The sequence below is a fragment of the Corythoichthys intestinalis genome, chromosome 21 (genome assembly GCF_030265065.1).
Source record: "Corythoichthys intestinalis isolate RoL2023-P3 chromosome 21, ASM3026506v1, whole genome shotgun sequence".
Classification (NCBI taxonomy): domain Eukaryota; kingdom Metazoa; phylum Chordata; class Actinopteri; order Syngnathiformes; family Syngnathidae; genus Corythoichthys; species Corythoichthys intestinalis.
Window position 1 is genome coordinate 27,087,407 of NC_080415.1, and position 22,426 is coordinate 27,109,832.

The 22,426-nt window shown below is 36.7% G+C and overlaps 1 protein-coding gene across 1 annotated transcript in view; it reads right to left on the reverse strand.

The window, feature by feature from the left end:
- rhbdl1 (rhomboid, veinlet-like 1 (Drosophila)) overlaps positions 1 to 22,426 on the reverse strand; it is a 117,948-nt gene that overhangs the window by 81,513 nt on the left and 14,009 nt on the right. Inside the window, exons 3-4 of the mRNA XM_057826924.1 lie at positions 19,782 to 19,891; positions 19,493 to 19,559 (exon numbers count right to left, since the gene is read on the reverse strand). Coding sequence (XP_057682907.1) covers positions 19,493 to 19,531 — 39 coding nt within the window. The 5' untranslated portion in view covers positions 19,532 to 19,559; positions 19,782 to 19,891. The remainder of the gene's footprint in view (positions 1 to 19,492; positions 19,560 to 19,781; positions 19,892 to 22,426) is intronic.

A 22,426-nucleotide genomic window follows, 5' to 3' on the forward strand; every position in this document is an offset into this window, starting at 1 on the left:
TTTTGGCCCACATTTTGGCTAGGACATTTTTGTTTTTATTATTCAATCAAAAAATAATTTGCTAAAAAAATAGATATTAAAAAAGAAAATCTTTTCAATCAAAAAAAGAAAATTTTCAATCATAGGAAAAGTTTTTGAATGCGAAAAAATACTTGAGATTGAAAAATTTGCATTTGAACACTTAATTTTTCATTGAAAAAGTTTTGCTTGACCGAAGCAATCCTTTTTTTTGTTTGGGCCATATTATGATTAGGACATTTGTGTCAAAATTATTCAATCCCCAAAAAACTTGTTTCAATCAAAAAAAATATTTTCGATCAAAGAAAAATTTTTTAAAAATATTTTCTTTCTAATATTTTTTTTTGGGGGGGGTTGTATGCAAAGCAAATGACCATCTAAGGTGTTCGAAAAATAATTTTGAACAATTATAAAAATATATTTTTTTGTTCATTTCATTCATTTTTTTTGCAGTTGTATTGCTTTACAACTTTTATATATATAGGAAAGTCATTTACATGCAATGACACTTTTCAGACACCAGGAGTGGCCTGCCCCCCACCTTAAAATCCGCTTATGTGAAGAAGCGGTGTGGCTAGATAGCGTGGCGGTGGGGGTCAAATCTAAGAGGTGGGGGTCAATTCGGAACCGTCAGACAGTTTTTTTAAATTTATTTTTTAACCTGTCCTGTTCAGATGCTTAGACACAGAGATTAGAAATCTGAATGTTCTTATGGTCTGAACAGTTCTAATGTATCACATGGGAGTTTGATATACTTCCGATGTTATTGTTCATTATGTTTTATTTATTCGGAGAAAGCAGCGAACGGGAAGGAGTTATGGGGGAACAGAAAGGAAGGAAGCAGACTGAAGAGAAGAACAAAAAACAACAAGAAATACATGTACAAAAGGATCATCTGGAGAAAAAAAATAAAAGCGGACTGCAAAATTGAGTTCAATCAAGCAAAATGAGCTGCCTATAGAATGGAATGGAACCGACTCGTTGATTTAGTGTGAATATTTGGGAAAAAAATGTTGGTAAAAAAAAAAAAAAATCAGATGACAATAATACAATGAATTATTTTTGTTTGTTAAACAATTATACTGCAATAAATTTTGCAACAAAAAAAAAACAAAAAAAAAAAGCATCCATTTAGATTTTTGTTTTTCTTGAAAGGTTTTTTGGGGGGAATTCTATTCATTTACCTCATTAAATGCAACCGCTGGTTGAAACTTTAGATTTTGTAAACAACATCTTAATGCATTATAATTGATTGTAAAATATAATAAATCATTAAAAGCATTTGTTGCAATTAGACATGTGCCGATTACTGGTTTCAAGGTATACCGTGGCATGAAAACATCAAGGTTTCAAAACCGTAAAAATGTTTCTGTAATACCGTCCCAAAGGTATTGGCTATTCTTTATTTCCCAAAAATGCATGGAGAAATCCCTTGTTTGGAGCTGTAAGGCTTAGCCCTCCCCCACCGGTTGTTGCTCAGTGTCACTGAGTCAGCTGTGCTACACGATGGCTGGAGGAGGTGAAACTCCTGAACTGAAAATACTTTGGCCACAGAAAAGTTACAGAAGGTCGCGGTTTAGAGGGGTGCCAACCGACATGTAAAACATGTTTGCGGAGGGTGGCTGCCGAGGAGGCAATACCTACAATATGATTTCACATTTGTACAAAATTTAAGGTTTTTAAGCACTATCATGAACGTTTTCCACCAACTACTAGAGTTAACTCCAGCGTGTTTAGTGTGTCTAGCGGTGGTAAAACGTGGTGTTTTTTCTCTCTGGCAACTGTCTATGTTGGGAAAGAGAGCGTGTGTATAATATAAACATGATACGAGACATACACGCGTAGTTTTTATGGAAAATAATTCAATTATTTTTGTTCTCATGGTAATAATGTTTAGCAGTGGCTGTGGCTTTAGGCTCACCTAAAGGACTGCATTTATTATAATTTCATTTAGAATATTTTGTTACTTTTTCAAAAAAATTAACATAACATACTTATGTTCCAATTTGCTAATATTTTGAAAACTAAAAATCCTGTTCAATAAATTTTTTTTTTTTTTTTGGTCACACTTTATAATAACTATCCGTTTTACTAGTTACGAGATCATTAGTAAACTGTTGATAAATGATTTATTGATGATATGTGAAGTATTTGTTAACAGTTTGTTAAGCATTTACAAGGTGTTGATAACCTGAAACACAGTTTGTGTAGAAACGTTTCAAGTTTTTGTGTGTAACGTTTGGCATTTCTATCTTTTTAGGTTAACAAATGCCGTTCACTTTTCTTTGTATATTTAACCAATAAAACTTATGACCTTCAACATAAAGTGTATATAGCTTTATTAAGATTCATCAACTAGCATGGGCATTTAGAATGGGTTCAACCAGATTGGAACACCCTGTAAATGCTTAACAAACTGTTAAGAAATACTTCACAAATCAACAATAAATCATTTATTAACAGTTTACTAATGATCTATTAACCAGTGAAACGGATAGTTCTTATAAAGTGTTCCTTTTTTTTTTAACCCAGATATCCCGAAGTAACAGGTTAGAGCTGTAATTGCAATACCGTAATATTTTGGCTTAAGGTTATCATGCCGGCAGAATCTCATACCGACACATGCCTGGTCGCAATCATTTAGGTATTTTAATACTAATATTTCTCAATTATTAATTTTCCTTTAGTTTATATAACACATATAAATATATACAAATATTTATTTAATTTAAAATTGTCTGAACTTGTCTAAAACGGCAGTAATTCTAAACATTGAAAAATCTGAATTCACGATTTTTATTTCTAATTTTCCTATTTCAAATATGAGTATTTGAATATGTAAACTCGCCCTTTTTAAAAATCAAATATCGCCGTCGAGCCTAAAAGTACAACTAACCCTGAACTACACGGAGTCATTCTATTTTTTTGGGACAAACAAACAAAAAACTATCACTGTATATGGCAGCCAACGTATGACTGTGTCCATCGCTCACATGTAGCGGACTGTAAAAGTTGCATTAAAAAAAAACAAAAAAAACATGAACACAGATTAACTCATGTGATGTCAAAATGAATTGGACTTCTATCAACGTCATTGGCTGCTAAAGTGTGCCACTTGCTAACATGTAACCAAGGGCGTATAGGTTTGCATAGGGCAGTACTTTTCAAATGGTGGGGCGCGCCCCCCCCCAGGGGGGCGCAGAGCGATGCCAGGGGTGGCGCATGTGAGCTCTGGGAACATGTTTTTTTTTTTTTTCCTTACTAGAATAAAGTGTACTTGCACATCCACTCAGTGGGTGGCAGTGGTGCTCTCATTTTCAGAGTGCGCGCAGTATTTTTTAACTAAGCAAGAGCACACAGAAAAGACATATGAAGAAGATCTGTGCGCAGTTTTCGAAAGCCGTTTTCCGACCGGACTCACGCAGCAACACACTGTCTTCTCCGGTTCCTCACGTGTCCGCCCGAGTAGTGCCATTTTCGGCTTGGGATCGTCACGATGACCGCCTTCACCTACGGGTTCTCCTTCGGCCGCTGAGAATGCGCTTTTTTTCGGGCCATTTGCCTTTTGGCTTTGACTTTTAATACAGTGGGAGAAGAGGAGAAACCACTGTTTACTGTGTCTAAAAATGATTATAATGGACAGCCGGAAGCCAGATTAATGGAGACGCCACTTAAAGACATTATCAATCTCATTGATAAGCCGCTTGATTGTTTCTCAGCGAAAACCTGGCGAATATTGCCAACAATCGTCCCGCTTTGTCCGTGTTATATCAGTAAACCAGTGAGCATTGTTAGCATGCTCAGTGCTAAATAACACCACACCTTTGCAAATGAGGTAATACTGTGAGCAGCGAAAATAAAAACTGTCCTTCTGTCCAAATACACTCCCTCCCCCCCTACTCAGTTTTGTTTTTTCGGTCAAATTTTTGGGCTTATTGTCCTCATGAGTTAACGTTTCTAATCAATTTGATTTGATTTTATTTTATTTTTTAATTTACTGATTTTATTACATTTTATTTTTCAGTATCAAATGGTCAAAAATGTACCTTGAGTGTATTTTTACCATTTGGATGTTGACTTTTGTTTAAATTCAGGCAAATTGAAGTCTTTTCTGTAATAAACAAAACAATGTTAATAAAGTTATACTTTAAGTTCATTTATATTACTGTTTTTTCTTTAGTAGAAAAAAGGACACAATGTTAGGCAGATGCGTACTTATAATAATAATTTTATTGACAAATGATACTATTTACAGTGGCGGCAGAGAGTTTGGGGGGGGCGCAAAATATTTACGTCTTCCTTGGGGGGGGCGTACCAGAAAATGATTGAGAAGCACTGGCATTGGGACAGTAGGGACATAACATTACCAACTTTTCAGGGTGCTCAAATTGTCCCCACCGACTTTTAAGCAACCTTATTTGCATTATATAAAGAGTTCAGTTGTATAAGTAATTTAGATCGTCTACTCATATGCTGAAATGAAAGAATAGACCCTACCATTATTAGGTGAATTATTTTCATTAAGTTTAGACCTACATTCCCTTTTCACTTGCTGAATGAACTGGGGGCCCACCGCAAATGAACGTTTGGCTGGCTGATGACTTGAAGCCCTTGAAGACGTTTTGGGCCAGCAGCAGCCACTGTAAGTCATGTAAAAAGACGTCAATGTTGTTGCAGTGGGGGAAACACCACAAATTTTTCTATTCGACCTGCAACAGAGTTAGCATAACATTAAACTTGCTAACCTGAAAAACTACCACGGTCAGGCCAGCCTCCACAAGGAACAACGAATTCAAGCTAGCCGTCCTTTATTTGGATCATTGTTTACATTATGTGCATTACGGTAATATCGTCCTAACCAATGTTGAGACCAAACCTACTGTACGCCCTAGCATGTAACGTACTGTAAAAGTTGGAAAAAACATTGTTCACTATTACTCTTCGGCTTAAAAGATAGAAAGTAAAATATTAGGAGGTCCTCCAGTCCAAAAGCATTGGACGTCTATTCCTGTCAATGGCAGTATATAAGTTAAAAGTTACAACTAAACTTGCTGATGGACGTTAATAAAGTTTCAAACAGACTTACATAAAAGACACTTCCATAAAAGAAATGATTTGAGTCCCGCAATGGGCAAAGGAGCAACTATTAAGACAGGCTTTTTTACGATAATATAATATCACATAGTCGAGTCATAAATGCAAAGACAGCACTAAATATTCAACTTCTCCCCTATCTCATTAATTCACTGCAAAACAGGTGGCATTAAAGCACTTCTGCAACTCTGTTTTTGCGCAAGGGAAACATTCAAAGCGCAATAGGTTCAATTCCGGGAGGCCGTATTAAAATATTTGCAAGTTTTATCAGCCCACACACATCGCAACTTATAAACTCATTGATTGCAATTAAAGGTGAAAGCCCCCCAATCCATTTGAGATGGAAGGGCTTGCAGCAAATGAAGATTCGATTGGACGTCATCTAGTGACAAATTCATTTCAATTCACAGCAGAAGGATGAAAACACCAACATTATCAATTGACTATTTAATAATCAAATGACTTTTGATACATTGTTGAACTCAAAATTGTCCAAATTAAGAGCAAATATTTTCATCTAATTTTTTTTATGTATATATTTTCCAATTATAAAAAGAAAACATTTATTTTTATAATTCAGAATATTTTAATTTACATTTCAGAAAATAAAGGAGAAACAATTGTAAATATCTTTTTTAGTTTTTGGGTAAAAGCAAACAAGGGTGAAAATTCGCTTTATAAAAAAGATTTTAAATTCAAAAATAAAAAGGAAAAAAATGTTAATGTTCTACATGAATCTAAAAATTTACACCTTTCCCCCCTTTTTAATTTCTAATATGAATATTTATATTTTAAAAAAATAATTAAAATATATATTTTCTATTTAAATAATGAAAAAAACTTTTTAAAATGTATTTTTCATAATTTTTGTTTCTATTTAATTACATTTTAAACAAAATGAGGGAACTATAAATCATGTTTTTTGCTCTTTATCATGTTCACTCTTATTTATTTTTCAATAATTATTTTAATTTTTCAACAACAACAACAACAAAAACCCATGAAATAATCTGATTTCTGTACTCCTCAGACTCGAGGACTACAAAAATCAGGACATTTACGGCTGTTCTCCTCTATTGTAAATTGTAGTACAAATACCATATTTTCTGCACTATAATATGCACCTAACAGCCTTCAGTTTTCTCAAAAGCCAATAGTGCGCCTTATAATTCGATGTGCCTTATATTTGGATCAATATTAGTTAATCATGGCATGAATCATGGCGTGAATGCATAATGCAACCCCGACAACTACTATTACTGCGCCGTGTAGTGCTCCGCGCCCAATATACAGTGGTATGAAAAAGTATCTGAAGTTCTGAACCTTTTGGAATTTCTCACATTTCTGCATAAAATCACCATCGAATGTGAGCTGATCTTTGTCCAAATCACACAGATGATAATACAGTGTCTGCTTTAACGATAACCACCCAAACATTTATAGCTTTTCATTTTTTAATGAGGATAGCATGCAAACAATGACAGAAGGGGGAAAATAAGTAAGGGAACTCTGTGCCTAAGGAGACTTAAAGAGCAACTGAAACCAATGTTTACCAAACATTTTAAGTCAGGTGTGTGCCCAATCACTGATGAGTTGTTTAAAGCTGCCCTGCCCACTATAAAACACACACCTGGTAAGAAATGTCTTGTTGAGAAGACTTGTCTGATGTGCATCATAGCTTGAAGTCCTGCGATCAACAAGTGTACATTTGTATAAAGCTGGGAAAGGGTACAAAACCATCCCTAAAAGTCTGGGTGTTCATCAATTGACAGTCAGAGAAGTTGTGTACAAATGGAGAGAGTTTGACACGGTTGCTTCTCTCCCAAGGAGTGGCCATCCACCAAAGATGACGCCAAGAATTCAGCACAGAAATGCCAGAGAGGTAAAAAAGAACCCTAGAGTATCTGCTAAAGACTTACAGAAACTATGGCCAAGAATGGTGTTCATGGGAGGACTCCACGGAGGAAGCCACAGCTGTCTAAAAAAATCATTGTTGCTTGTATAATGTTCGCAAAAAGGCACTTGGACACTCCACAGAAGTTTAGGCAAAATATTTTGTGCACTGATGAAACCAAAGTTGAATTGTTTGGGAGTAACACGTCATGTGTGGAGGAAAAATGTAACAGCTCACCAACATCAACACCTCCTCTCCACCGTGAAGCATGGTGCAGGGAGCATCATGATTTGGGGCTGTTTTGCTGCCTCAGGGCCTGAACAACTTGCAATCATTAATGGAAGAATGAATTCAAAAGTTTATCAGGATGTTTTGCAGGAAAACCTGAGGCCGTCTGTCAGACAGTTGAAGCTAAAAAGAGGACGGATGCTGCAACAAGACAATGATCCTAAAGACAGAAGTAAATGAACTTGAATGGTTTCAGAAGAACAAAATAGACTTTCTGGAGAGGCCAAGTCAAAGTCTTGAACCCCATTGAGATGCTGTGGCATGACCATATAAAGCTGGGAAAAGATACGAAACCATCTCTAATCGTCTGGATGTTCATCAATCGACAGTCAGAGAAGTTGTCCACAAATGTAGAAAGTTTGGCACTGTTGCTTCTCTCCCAAGGAGTGCCCGTCCACCAAAGATGACGCCAAGAGTTCAGCGCAGAATACTCAGAGGTAAAAACAAAAGAACCCTAGAGTGTCTGCTAAAGACTTACAGAAATCATTGGCACAGTCCACTATCTCTGTGCACACATCAACTATATGTAAAACTATGGCCAAGAATGGTGTTCATGGGAGGACTCTACGGAGGAAGCAACTGCTGTCAAAAAAAACTTGTTTGATATTCCCAAAAAGGCACTTGGACAGTCCACAGAAGTTTTGGCAAAATATTTTGTGGACTGATGAAACTGAAGTTGAATTGTTTGGGAGTAACACACACCGTGTGTGGAGGCAAAATGGAACAGCTCACCAACATCAACACCTCCGCCCCACAGTGAAGCATGGTGGAGGGAGCATCATGATTTGGGGCTGTTTTGCTGCCTCAGGGCCTGGACAACTTGTAATCATTAATGGAAGAATGAATTCCAATTTTATAAGGATGTTTTGCAGAAAAATCTGAGGCCGTCTGTCAGACAGTTGAAGCAGAAGAAGAAAATATACGTTCTGGAGCGGCCAAGTCAAAATCCAGACTTGAACCCCATTGAGATGCTGTGGCATGACCTAAAGACAGAGATTCATGCCAGACATCCCAGGAATTTGACTGAACTACAGCATTTTTGTAGAGAATAATAGGCCAAAATTAGTCCTGTTGGATGTGCCAGACTGATCTGCAGCTACAAGAAGCGTCTGGTTGATGTTATTGCTGCCAAAGGGGGGCACAAAATATTAAATGTGATGGTTCACTTACTTATTTTTCCCTTTCTTTCATTGTTTGCAAACTATCCTCATTAAAATATGGAAACCTATAAATGGTTGGGTGATTGTAGTTAAAGCAGACACTGTTTTTTCATCTGTGTGATTTAGACAAAGATGAGATCACATTTGAATGTGATTTCATGCAGAAATGTGAGAAATTCCAAAAGGTTCAGATACTTTTTCATACCACAGTATGAAAACAGTTTTAAAATAGGCCATTTACTGAAGGCGTGCCTTATATTGTGATGCACTTTATGTTGCTGGAAATACAGTACATATACATTTATGCAGGGCCGGCCTAGCCTATACGCAGACTATGCAGCTGCTTAGGGCCCCTGACCACTAGGGGGCCCCCCAATCTGGCGATTGTTTAATTTATATTCTATTTTGTTTACTACAGTTCGCTTTGACTTTTGTGAGTTCTGATACTTGATTACAAGCTTTAAAAAAATAAAAGTTCTTCCTTAACTTCTTTCCTCTTTTAGAAAAAGGTTTGGCGCTATCTACTGTAAGTACTGACAATCATTTGGGGTGAGAAGTTTGAAGTATGCAGTGCAACAAAATCTGATTAATATACAAAATATGGTGGTATGGGTTGGATTGCATGTATGGGTTTCACAGTACACAGTGACGAAATGGTGGGCCAAAAATATGGGCCCCTTTGCATTATTTTGCTTAGGGCCCCCAAATGGCCAGGGCCGGCCCTGCATTTATGAATAAATAAATTTTATATAAAAACAAATTGACACATAAATTAAGTTTCAAGATAATTTGGCCGACCGGATCTGTGCCCCAGGCTGAGGGTTTGACACCTTTGACTCAACTCATCGGCTGCCCTTTACTACAATGATCAGGTCAAATAGACGTCCAATCCACTCGAATTGGGAGTGGCTGGCAGCGAATGATCGCGCATCCGAAAGTCGAGCGCGGATTTCACCTCCACGTGTCGCTCGCTTATTTTATTAAGGTTATTTATACGTCTGGCGCTCGCTATTTTGACACATTTATGTCAAGCCAGAAAGAATGAGACTCTTACACGCTGTCCCCTTTCATCATTCCCTGACGCTAATTTGCATTGAGCTGCATTTGAATGCCGCCTCGGGCTGTTTGCGCTGCGTGGAAGCACCAGGAATTGGAGTCGGATTGTTTGCATCAAAGAGAATTCCTCGGGTCTCCCTTCCGGTGGAGGAGACGAAAGGGCGAGGGTGTCAAAGAGCGTCACTACAGCGACGTTTTTAGGGAGCGCGAATGAGTTATTGCTGTCAAGGAGCGCGGCAGCACTAAAATGGATTATCAAATGCGCTTTTACTGCTTTTACAAGTTAAATCTCTATGACAGCCAAAACAAACACGTTTGTCAGTTCCTACAGGTGCCACAAGATGGAGGCAAAGCAGTTTGTTCGATTTGCCGAGGCTAAAGTCGGACTTAAAGTGCCTGTGACAGCATAAAAACAATCTTAAAGAGCATTATTATGTGAACTAAAATCATTTTGAGACGATTCGACTATATACAACAATTTGGCAAAGCGCAGATGATGAGAAATTAGTATTTTAATTACGGCTGTCAAAATTATCGCATTATCGTGCGTTAATTCATTTTTTAAATTAATCACGAATTTAACGTACATGCCCCGCTCAAACAAAATTAAATGACAGCAAAGTGTCATTTCCACTTGTTACTTGTGTTTTTTGGTGTTTTGTCGCCCTCTGCTGGCGCTTGGGTGCGACGGATTTTATGGGTTTCAGCACCGTAATTATTATTGATAACAACAATGGCTAGCTACTAGTTTATTTTTTGATTGAAAATTTTACAAACTTTAAGAGGGGTTTTAATATAAAATTTCTATAACTTGTACTAACATTTATCTTTTAAGAACTACAAATCTTTCTATCCATGGATCGCTTTAACAGAATGTTAATGCCATCTTGTTGATTTATTGTTATAATGAACAAATACAGTACTTATGTACAGTATGTTGAACGTATATATCAGTCTTGTGTCTTATCTTCCCATTCCAACAATAATTTACAGAAAAATATGGTATATTTTATAGATGGTTTGAATTGCGATTAATTACGATTAATTAATTTTTAAGCTGTGATTAACTCGATTAAAAATTTTAACCGTTTGACAGCCCTAATTTTAATCTGTCATTAAAGCACTCTAGCGTCCCCAGCTGGATGATGACGTCGGGATGGTAACGATTTCAGCTGATTTAGAAAATAGCCCATTGAGGGGGAAGATTCAGAACGAGGAAAATGCGACAAGAGCAGCAAAATGTCATCATTGTTTCAATCTCTCTACTCCAATATTTTTACAGAATATTCTTTTTATCGAAGTATTTTTCCCCAATTGCTAAATAAATGGTATGGTCATGACAAATAACAGTCTTGTGCAAAATGGAATATGAAGAACTGTATTGGTCCGAATATAAGAGTGTTTTTTGCATTGAAATAAGACTGAATAAGAGGGGGTCGTCTTATATTCGCGGTCTAGATATTATACCCATTCATGACGCTCGATGGCGCCAGATATGAATGAATGAAGGAATGAATGCTTTATTTTTGGACATGAAAAAAAAAAAAAAAAGACAAACAAAACAAACGAAAAACAAAATGATTTTTTAAATTAATTAATTTATTGTTTTTAAATCAGACAGAACCAATTATATTCTTGATATAACAGAAACAATAGTTAAGACAATAATAATAATGATAATAATAAACAAAATCAGAATTTATTCATTGTGTCCAAAAAGGAGTAGGATGAAGCATTTGCTTATTAAAACCTACCCCCATTTCTATTCCTTAATTATATCTGTCCGCCCTATGTAACTAGTCCTCATATTAACAATGAAATAAAATAAAACCATATACATAAGATGCAAGATAAACAAAAATAAACAGGACTTAGCCAATAACAGATATGTGAAAACCCCCTATAATTTAACCCCTTCCTCTTCCCTATACCCAGTGAAAACCATGTGCTTGTACCACTTCCTAAACTGGGTCATGCTTGGACCATTATCATTGAAGCGATGTTCTGTCATGAGAGATCTCAGCTACTCTCCCTATTCACGGCGCTAGATGGCGCCAGATATCATTGGAGCGATGTTGTGTCATGACAGATCTCAGCTTCTCTCAACTTTAACAGGTTTGCAAATTTTTATTGCAATATTTGTCCTTATTCAGATTTGTTTCAAGACTACAGTTACAGTTAGACATCACTTTGATGGTTAATGCAGTTATTGCAATTTTGTTGTTTTATCACAAAACATTGGTTTATTTACATTTCAAAAACTAGAAGCCATTCATTTACGAATGAGATGGCACTTTGGTTTACATATTTAAATGCTCAGATATTAAGATTTGATTGAGGCAAAATAACATGCTTTTTCTCTCAAATATATTGTTATAATCATTTATTTCGGATGTACTGTAATTATTTTCTGTGTAAAAATTAATTTGGTGTTCAAAAAGTCTTTTTTCAAACTTGAGTCTTGAAAAAGTGGGGGTCGTCTTATAATCAGGGCCGTCTTATATTCGGGCCAATACGGTAATAAAAATGCATTTATTCAGTACGACAGAGCTAAGTTACAGCATAATGGCCAAAACTGCGGAATTCTTAACCTCCCGAATGGCATTTTTTGCCACCGGAGTTAGTCGGCTTTTGTCATTTCATTTTTCAGCACAACCTGGCACCTGCTCACGGTGCCATGACCACTGGTAAATGGTTTACTGGCCATGGCATGACTTTGCTCAATTGGCCTGCCAACTCTCCTGACCTGAACCCCATAGAGAATCTGTGGGATATTGTGAAGAGGAAGTTGAAAGACACCAGACCCAACATTGCGAATGAGCTTAAGGCTGCTTTCGAAGCATCCTGGGCCTCCATAACACCTCAGCAGTGCCACAGGCTGATTGCCTCCATGCCACGTATTGAAGCAATCATTTCTGCAAATGGATTCCCGACCAAGTATTGAGTGGAGTGCATAGCTGATATAATTAATTGAAGGTTGACTTTTTTTGTATTGGTCGGATGAAATATGCAAATTTTTTTAGATGGGGATCTTTGTTTTTTCTTGACTATTTTGCCAAAATCATCAATATTAAAACAAAAGGCATGAACTACTTCAGTTGTGTGTAATGAATCTAAAATATATGCAAGTCTATGTTTATCAGTACATTACAGAAAATAATGAACTTTATCACAATATGCTAATTTTTTTAGAAGGACCTGTACAATAAGAAAACGACGCACAGTGTGAACATATGACGGAAACTATTGCGCATTTTTGTCTCGTTCTCGTCTCGTCAGACGAAAACTGGCTTTTATCTAGTTATGTTTTAGTCTGCCAAGACTCATTTTTAGCTCATTATCGTCTTGTTTTCGACATGAAAAAATTGGTCATCGATGAAAAATGATTGTCATTGTTGACGAAAAATTAAACAATGGATTGAACAACTATTTCCGTCAATGACAGCTAAAGTATTACCGTATCCATCGTTAACATGTACCGCACCGTAAAGGTTGTGAAGACTATTGTCCAGGATAGATTTTTACTCCTATTTAAAATCGATTGGATAAGCATCACTATAAACGGCAGTCAAAGTATAACTATTTTCATTGGTACTATATACCGCACTGTAAAAGACCATGGTCCATGACTGACTGTTTCCAATTAAAATGGGTTGGACGACTATTGCTATCAATGGCAGCTAAAGTTTAACAGTGTCCATCACGAACACTACCGCATTAACTCACACGAAGTGATCACAGTTCTTATTGATCAAAGTGCCGCAGTCTTATTATACTCAAGTCACCACCAAATCCATCAAAAATGGCGGACGACAATCTTTTTCCACCATTGCAAGGCCCAGTGCCAGTGTTTGAATCCATTTCTGAAGACTCAAACGCATCAAAAAAAAAAAAAAAAAAGGAAATTGCTAGCACATCCCTCATCGCGATTCATGACCGATAGCTGCTGCCTTATGCTTGGTATTTAACCCTCCCCCCCTGCAGGAATTTAATCAGACCCCTCGCTGTGGCAATGGGTCTGATGTTTAACCACGTCGTCCTATGCAACACGCTCGATAAAATATGCAAAACGCTAAAATGGGGGATTTTACCGCACGCATAATCGGAGTGTGCCTTTTAGGGCAGGGGGGCACAACATGTTGATGACCCCGAAACGCAGTTAGAGCAATAAAATACAAGAATATTTATAATAATAAGTTGACAATGAGCGTTTTTTGTTTCCCATCATTCTTGAGGGGAATTCTAAATCCGGCTGTTTAGGCAATACAGTACTTTTCCCCAAGATCAACATCCATTGAATATGGTACGCCCGCCGGTGTCGTGCCAATGTAGTTACCCCAGTCATAAATTGTATCCCCTGGGCAGAGCCATATGGAGGTAGATTTTATTATTATTTTATTATTCATTAAAAAAAAAAATGCTTCAATGAGAAAAAAAGTGGCTTCAATCAATATATGTATTTTCGATCAAAAATAATTCGCTTCAATAAAAAAAATTGTGTTTGCAAAAATAAATTTGAAACTCAAAAAAATGCATGTGAAAGCTATTTTTCTTTGATTTTTTTTTTTTTTTTTTGATTGGAGTCAAGTTTTTTTTTTTTAATTGAAACAACTTTTTTGATTGAAGTAATTTTGATTTGTTTTTGGGCCACATTTTGGCTAGGACTTTTTTGTCTTTATTATTCAACCAAAAAATAAGTTGCTTCAAAAAATAGATTTTAAAAAGGAAAATCACTTCAATCAAAAAAAAAAAAAAAATTCAATCATCGAAAAAGTTTTCTTTGATTGAAGCAATCCTTTTTGTGTTTGGGCCATATTATGTATAGGATATTTGTGTCTAATTCATTCAATCCCCCAAAAAGTTGCTTCAATCAAAATATATATTTTCAATCAAAAAAATTCGCTTCAATAAAAAAAAAGTGTTTGCAAAAATAAATTTGAAACTCAAAAAAATGCATGTGAAAGCTATTTTTCTTTGATTTTTTTTTTTTTTTGATTGAAACAACTTTTTTGATTGAAGTAATTCTGATTTGTGTTTGGGCCACATTTTGGCTAGGATGTTTTTGTCTTTATTCAATCAAAAATTAAGTTGCTTCAAAAAATATATTTTTAAAAAGGAAAATCACTTCAGTCAAAAAAAAGAAATATTTCAATCATAGAAAAGGTTTTTGAATGCGAAAAAATATTTGGGATTGAAAAATTTGCATTTGAACACTTCATTTTTCATCAAAAAAGTTTTCTTTGATTAAAGCAATCCTTTTTGTTATTTTGCCATATTATGTATAGGACATTTGTGTCTAAATCATTCAATCCCCAAAAAAGTTGCTTCAACTAAAAATATATATTTTCAATTAAAAAAAAAAATCATTTGAAAAATAAAACTGGGGGGGGGGGGGGGGGGGGGTTGGATTACATGCAAAGCAAATGACCGTCTAAGTTGCTAGTCACATGATCTGTTCGAAAAATCATTTTGACCCATTATAAAAATATTTTTTTTTGTTCATTTCATTCATTTTTTGTTGCAGTTTTATGGCTTTACAACTTATATATATATATATATATATATATATATATATATAGACCCTACCCACCGACGTCACAAAATCACGTGCTCGCTGTATTGTTCCGCCCCCTTGTCCGTCATTTTGTGTCTGTATTATCAATGGTCTCAATTGATCGAGCAATTTATAATGCATTTCATGGAAGACCCGGTGCTTTCGGATGCCGTAAACTCACTTGATGCGTTGCATAAAAGGCGTTATGTGGAAAAGCTTCAGTTTATCCATTCGCCAGATCCATATTTGATGCCTAAATCGATGTTTTTCGACCCGCTGTCTCCGCCGTATTTGCCTGACATTTGCTAGCTACCCTGATATGTACAACTATCTTGTCCACACAAAATCTGCCTATTCTCACGAAAGTTTGAAAAACTTTAAGAGCTTGGAGGCTTATAAATACTTCGTTGCTGGTTGGGTGAAACAGGTCCTCGTCCACGAAAATTCGGCAGGAATCTATCTTGTGCTCGGGAAGGTGAGTTACGAAATTTTCAATTCAAAATCTTTTGTTCTTGCTAAGATCCACTGTCAAGTCTAATGTATTTCATGTCATTTGTCAATGGAGCTAGGGCTTTTAATGTTTATATGGTTTAGCGATAGCACTCTCACTACATACATATGTGTATGTTGTCGGCGATTAGCCTAGCAATGATCTTAATTGTGGTTGTCAGCCCAAAACCCTCTAAATATATATTAAATGCATCTTACCAGATATAAAATGACTACTACATAATCTGTGGTAATCGTTTGGAGCCCAGTTTTCTCGTCGAATTGCAGCAGCCCATCTCGCTCTCTCCTCTCCGGGTCTCTCGGAAGCCGGTAGAACTTCAAGTCTCTCCGTCTATCTTCTCTGTTATTGCAACCAACCGCCACACACGCCTTCACCATTTTGATTATTAATGTTAACGAGCAGAAAAACACGCCGTAAATAGGAGGAATGTACGTAGCCGTAACAGGTAAACACGATGTGTTGACGGACAATTGGGCGGCACCAGTCAGGAGAGCGTAGTTGTGACGTCACGTGGGTAGGGTCTATAGGAAAGTCAATTTCATGCAATGACACTTTTCTGCCACCAGGGGGGCCCTGGCCCCCCTTAAAATCCGATAATGACCGCACGGTCAATCCACATTTTATGACGGTAGTTCCCAGACTGGGTTAACCAGCTGGAAGTTATTTTGGTCCTTTCCAAACTTCTTAAAAAGCACAAAGTAGCACTAAAAGCAAGATTAATGGAGTGATAAAGAGGTGTGAGCAAAGAGCACATGGACTTTTCATCATTGACTTATCAGCAGTAGTTGCCATTACTCAAGTGCATCTCCATTAAATGAGTCACAAGCGTAACCGCCAGCATCTTCTCACTCTGCCCACATGGGTTTCCTCTCTTTTCTACACACATTCAGAAAAAAAATCCTCGAACACACAGTGTGTGAGTGCTACCAGAACCTTGCGGTAGTAAATCCATGTCTTCAAGAGTGGACCACTTTCTTAACAATTTTTACAGTGTGGTACATTTGCTGATGGATACAGTAGTACCGTACTTTAGCAGCCATTGATGGCGCTAGACATCCAAACTCCAGTTTAAATGCATTGGACGTTTATCGCCAACAATAGCAGACAATGTTAATTAGATGGAGCTTTGCAAGGAAAAGGCCCAGATAGAAAAATCTAATTTAAAAAAAAAAAAAATTGTTTCTTCGGCGCCGCACAGCCCAAACCGTTTGACGGACCATCACCATTTCAAATATCAAAATGATCGGAATTTTTGCACAATGCATGGAATTTTTCGAATGATCCACGCAAACATTTTCCTTTGCCCGTAAATGCAGTTTAATTTTTTAATTTTTTTTTTTTTAAATGTACTGTATCTATCTCGTCCTACAGTTTTTGATCAAATCCCATAAATTGCACATCAAAAATTCCAGGATGGTAAAGGGCATAAAAGTTGCATACAGAATTTGACAAAAACGTACGATTCTGCCAACATTTGCCAAAAACTGTCCCATTCATTTCTAATGGTATGCCATTGACAGGCATGTACGTCCAAATTTCCCATCAATTTTCAATGGCAGAAAATCTTAGGTCCTTGTGATTTTTTTTTGACCATTTACCATAAGAACCCATTGACATTAAACTGGCGCCCATGTCCATGCCAGTGACAGCCATGCACGTCCAAATTTCCCATTCATTTTCAATTGGAGAAAAACCTGCGTGGTTCTGATTTTTGACCGAAACTTACCATTACATGCCACGATGGCATTGAAATGACTTGAAATGACCTGATATCAACAAGACGTGTCCCTGAAATGTCCCCGAATCAATAGGACGTGTCTCCGTAATGTCCCAAAATCAACAGGAAGTAACATGATATATTTGTATCTACCACAGCAAAGCCTCATCGTAATTTCTCCAGAAATTGTAGTTTCTAGTTTTTGAAGAAACATTATAAGTAAAGCTACCGTTTGTTCAATGTAAAAAAAAAAAACAGTTCATTTTTAAAGCAACTCTGGTTCATCGATAAATTCAATCTATCAATAGTAGCCTATGATTTTTTTTTCTTTATACAATAGATTTTTAAGGTTTCGTTTTCATATTTCTATATAGATTTTAAACATATGATGAAGCAAGTCATTACAAGAGAAAATGTAGTAGCACTGGCTACGTGTGTTCACTTTTATCAACTATTTCCGTGCCATTGTCGTCAAATCCGTCAAGGACAACGGTCGTTACGACTTTAACTGTGCGGTACATGTCATTTATGGTACATGCCAGTCACTCCAAGCCAAGGGGGAAGCTTAGGGGGGTGCGTGCACACCTGGATCTGGGCCTCCAAGGGGCCCAGTTTGCGGGCGTAAAGGGGCGTGATTGGGCGAGGGGAGTGTCAAAAATAAAGGTAAGATGATGCGTGGCGCTGTAAAATAGTGTTTATGTGTTAAAACATTTCAGGGCTCCCCCCCACGCGGAGGGGCCCGCTTCATGAGTAGGGGCCCACAAGTCTTGAACTACTAGCACTCCACCCTGCTCTCAGCTGGGCGGTTCAAGGGGCCAGTTATACTCATTGCACCCGGACCCAGTTCACATTTGTTCCGCCATTGCTCCAAGCTCAAATGAATTGGACGTCCATCACTACCATTGACAGCCAATGAGTTAACCGTTTTATTTTTGCACCATATGTTTGTGTTGTGTGGTGATTTATCACACCCCTGGTTTGCTAGTATAGGCACATCTAGTGGCCGCATCATTCATTGAATTAGGGCTGCAACGATTAATCGATTAACTCGAGTATTCGATTAGAAAAAAATATTCGAATTAAATTTAGTTGCCTCGAGTATTCGTTTGATTAAATGGCGTTGTAATGTTTCATTTTGAAAGTGTTTGCATTTAGTTTATTGATTAGGGTGGACACATTGCCATCTGGTCTGCCTCATTTCACATGACTGAATCCAACTGCTCCCTGTTAAGACCAACGTAAGCTAAGTTTTTCTTTGGGATAATGTTTTTTAATGCATTTGTAACTTTGTTTATATGTATATTTAGCCGTTTTTTGCGGGAATATGAGTCGGAACCATTTGTTAAGAGTATTGGAAAAAAAAGTTAGCATTTTATAGCATTTAAGCTAGCAGACTTTTGCCATTTAAGTTAGCCAATTGTTCTTTTTTTTGTACATAGATCCTCATTTATTTACTTTTAATACCGTTTGAAGCTCAACTATGTTAATTTTTCATATTCCTTTTCCGATTACTCGATTATTCGAACTAGTTCATCGATTAATCGACTACTAAATAATCGATAGCTGCAGCCCTACATTGAAGTATGAGCACTATAGAGTTTAGTTTTTAAAAATTTTTTATATTAAAATTGATATTTGTGTTAATAGAAGGGATTTATGATGTAGCCCCAAGCACTAGTCTTGTTCTTAGTTGTGTGTTCTTGAACACAACACCAACAAAAAGCCCACGGCAGTAAATCCATGTCTCCATTTTGAAAGGAATGGCTGCGCGATTCCGCCTGTCAATCAAGCGAGACCTGCTTAATTACCCAGCAGCTATAGAACAGAACCATCAAGGCGCTCGTGAAATGAATCAGGTTCACACTTTGGACAATTTACAGTAGAACAAAGGTCAGTTCTGACCTGGAATGTGATTGGGTTGCATAAAAAAACAATAAGCTTTGCATGTTTGTTCACTAAATCAATAAAGATGACAATTCTGCTCAGATTTTCTTGCCTGTCACATAAGACCCCCTTCGGACCCTCGCACATTCTAACCTCCCACCGTCAGCACCCACATGGTTCCACGATGCGGCGTGTCGTCTGACACTCGTTCCGCAACCCCCCCCCTCCCCGACCCCGAATCCAACATCACCCGTTGATGGATCCTCTCCACGGTGTCGACCCGTAACCATAGAAACCACGCCGCTTTTTCGCTTACCTGCTCTTGTATGAGCTGAAAAAAGGAGCTTCTATCCATATACTGGCCAGGGTGGTGAGAGGAGCCGCTGAGGACAAGGGCATACGGAGGAATGAGTGAGAAAAGACGGTGAGGATTTCTTCAAATCGGGACTTTTCCCAATGGTAGTTCCGCTTTTGGTATTTTTTTCCCTGGTCTTATGGAGAAACAGCAACGTTCATTCACTCTCCTCCGCCTCCCATCCCATCGCACTGACTGCTCCTGCCTCGGAAAACACACACACACACTCTAGGCTTCATCACATGCATACCAATGAGTGAGGAGAAGGAGGTGGCCTCCATCTTCCAATGGGAGACTGGGGAGGAGTGGTCAGGCAGGCGAGGCGGGGATGGGCTCCACTGCGGCTTACTACTGATGGAGCTGCACATACAAATAGAATAGATATAATAAATGCAGTGACGCGACATTTTTTTGACATGTGTGGCTTGTAACTTATTGGTTGACAATGATGGCGATCGGCGTCCAAATGGAGTGGACGTCTATCTCCGTCAACAGCAGTTCAAGAGTTTAGAGTATATATTCTTCAGTTTATCTTACATTTTTTACTTATGTTTTTTTTTATTTTACAGATAAAAAACACATCTAATTAAAAATATATAATTTTGATGAAATAACGAAAAGAAATACATTAAATACAGTATATGCAATATTAAAAAAAAAAAAAATTCCCCAAATGTTTACGTATAATTCCATTCAAAATGGAATGGATGTCTTTCGCCACCAATGGCGGCTAAACACAAACAGTAAATATTCTCCAATGCATTTACTTTTGAGAAATTAAAGATGTTTATTAATTGTATAAAACATGATCTTTCTTACATATTTTTAATTCAGTATATATACATTAGGGCTGTCAAACGATTAAAAATTTTAATCGAGTTAATTACAGCTTAAAAATTAATCGTAATTAATCGCAATTAATCGCAATTCAAGCCATCTATAAAATATGCCATATTTTTCTGTAAATTATATATATATATATTCTGTAAAATAAATTGTTGGAATGGAAAGATAAGACAAGATATATACATTCAACATATGGTACATAAGGACTGTATTTGTTAATTATAACAATAAATCAACAAGATGGCATTAACATTATTAACATTCTGTTAAAGTGATCCATGGATAGAAAGACTTGTAGTTCTTAAAAGATAAATGTTAGAACAAGTTATAGAAATTTTATATTAAAACCCCTCTTAATGTTTTCGTTTTAATAAAATTTGTAAAATTTTCAATCAAAAAATAAACTAGTAGCCTGCCATTTGTTGATGTCAATAATTACTTACACAATGCTCATGGGTGCTGAAGCCTATAAAATCAGTCGCACCCAAGCACCAGCAGAGGGCGAGAAAACTCCATAAAACACAATTAACAAGTGGGCATTTCACTCTACTGTCATTTAAATCTGTCTGAGCGGGACATGTGCGTCAAATATTTTAACGTGATTAATTAAAAAAATTAATTACCGCCCGTTAACACGATAATTTTGACAGCCCTAAAATACATACATACATATGGCGGAAAATACAAGACTGAAAAAGCAGTTTCTGTTCTTGCACTCCTCTTTAAAAGAAACCGCTGTATTTTAAGCCAAACCAACTGTTGTGTTTGATAGAACAATATGTCTATATGCTGCCATAGCAGATTCATGGCGCATTAAGCCCCCGAACTATTTTTAATTTGTCCGCTTTACCCCGAAAACCCCCGTTTACAGATGTCGCGCAACCGCTTTTGTTTCAACCCAGCCATAAAACGAAGGTAATTAATTATATTTATTATTCAAAATGTCTGTCGTTTTTAGCTTAGAATATTTGATGTCCCATATTTCGTTTAGAATAAAAAAACGACAAAAAAATTATTCACGCACATATTTTAAACTTTTAAACAAATTATGTCACAATGAAAAAAATGGCGTCTGTAAAAAAGTCACGGATATCTACCTCGTAACTATCGCTTAATTGTATCATTTTTGTTACTGTCGCATTTTCTCTGATATGTTAGATGATAAATAATCGATCTAAACAAAGAATATTGAAAAAAAAAAAACATTTAAAAGGGTAAATATAGGGGAAAAAAATCTTGACCACTCCTTGATTTCTGCATCTCGACCCTTGCTATACTACCATGTTTCACCCATAAAATCCCCCAAAAATCCAGATGTGGCCATGACACTCTTGACACTCAGTGATACAGGCTACATGGAGTTTTTGGATCAAAACAAGGTAAGTATGCGATAATATCTTGTTAAAGTCATGGCGTCTGTAATTCTGCTCTCGCGTGCTCTCGCCTCCAGATAGGTTTTGCTGTTTAAAAAAGTTTTTTTTTTTTTTTTTTTAAATGCCAAAGTTGTTCAAAATTTTTGTTCCCCCAGAAAATTGAGATTTTAAGCTTTCCAATGATTTATCACACATGCATATCGGACAAATTTGAAAGTTGGCTAAATTGGGGGTCTCAGAGCAGAACTTCAAGTCACCTGAATGTTTTCCGCCATATATAAATACGTATGGCGGAAAACACAGACAAGGCTGAAAAGCAGTTTCTGTTCTTGCACCCCTCTTGAAAATAATCTGGTGTATTTTAAGACAAAATAACAATAGTGTTTGATAGAACAATATGTCTATATGCTGCCATAGCAGTTTCATGGCGCGTTAAGCCCCCAAACTATTTTTAATTTGTCCATTTCACCCTGGAGACCCCTGTTTACAGACACCGCGCAACCGCTCTTGTTTTAACCCAGCCATAAAAAGGTAATTATATTTATTATTCAAAATGTCAATCATTTTGAGCTAAGAATCATTGATGTCTAATATTTAGTAAAAAAACAAAACAAAAAAGACAACAGCAACTTTATAACATCATTCACTCGCATATTTTAAACTTTGAAACAAATTA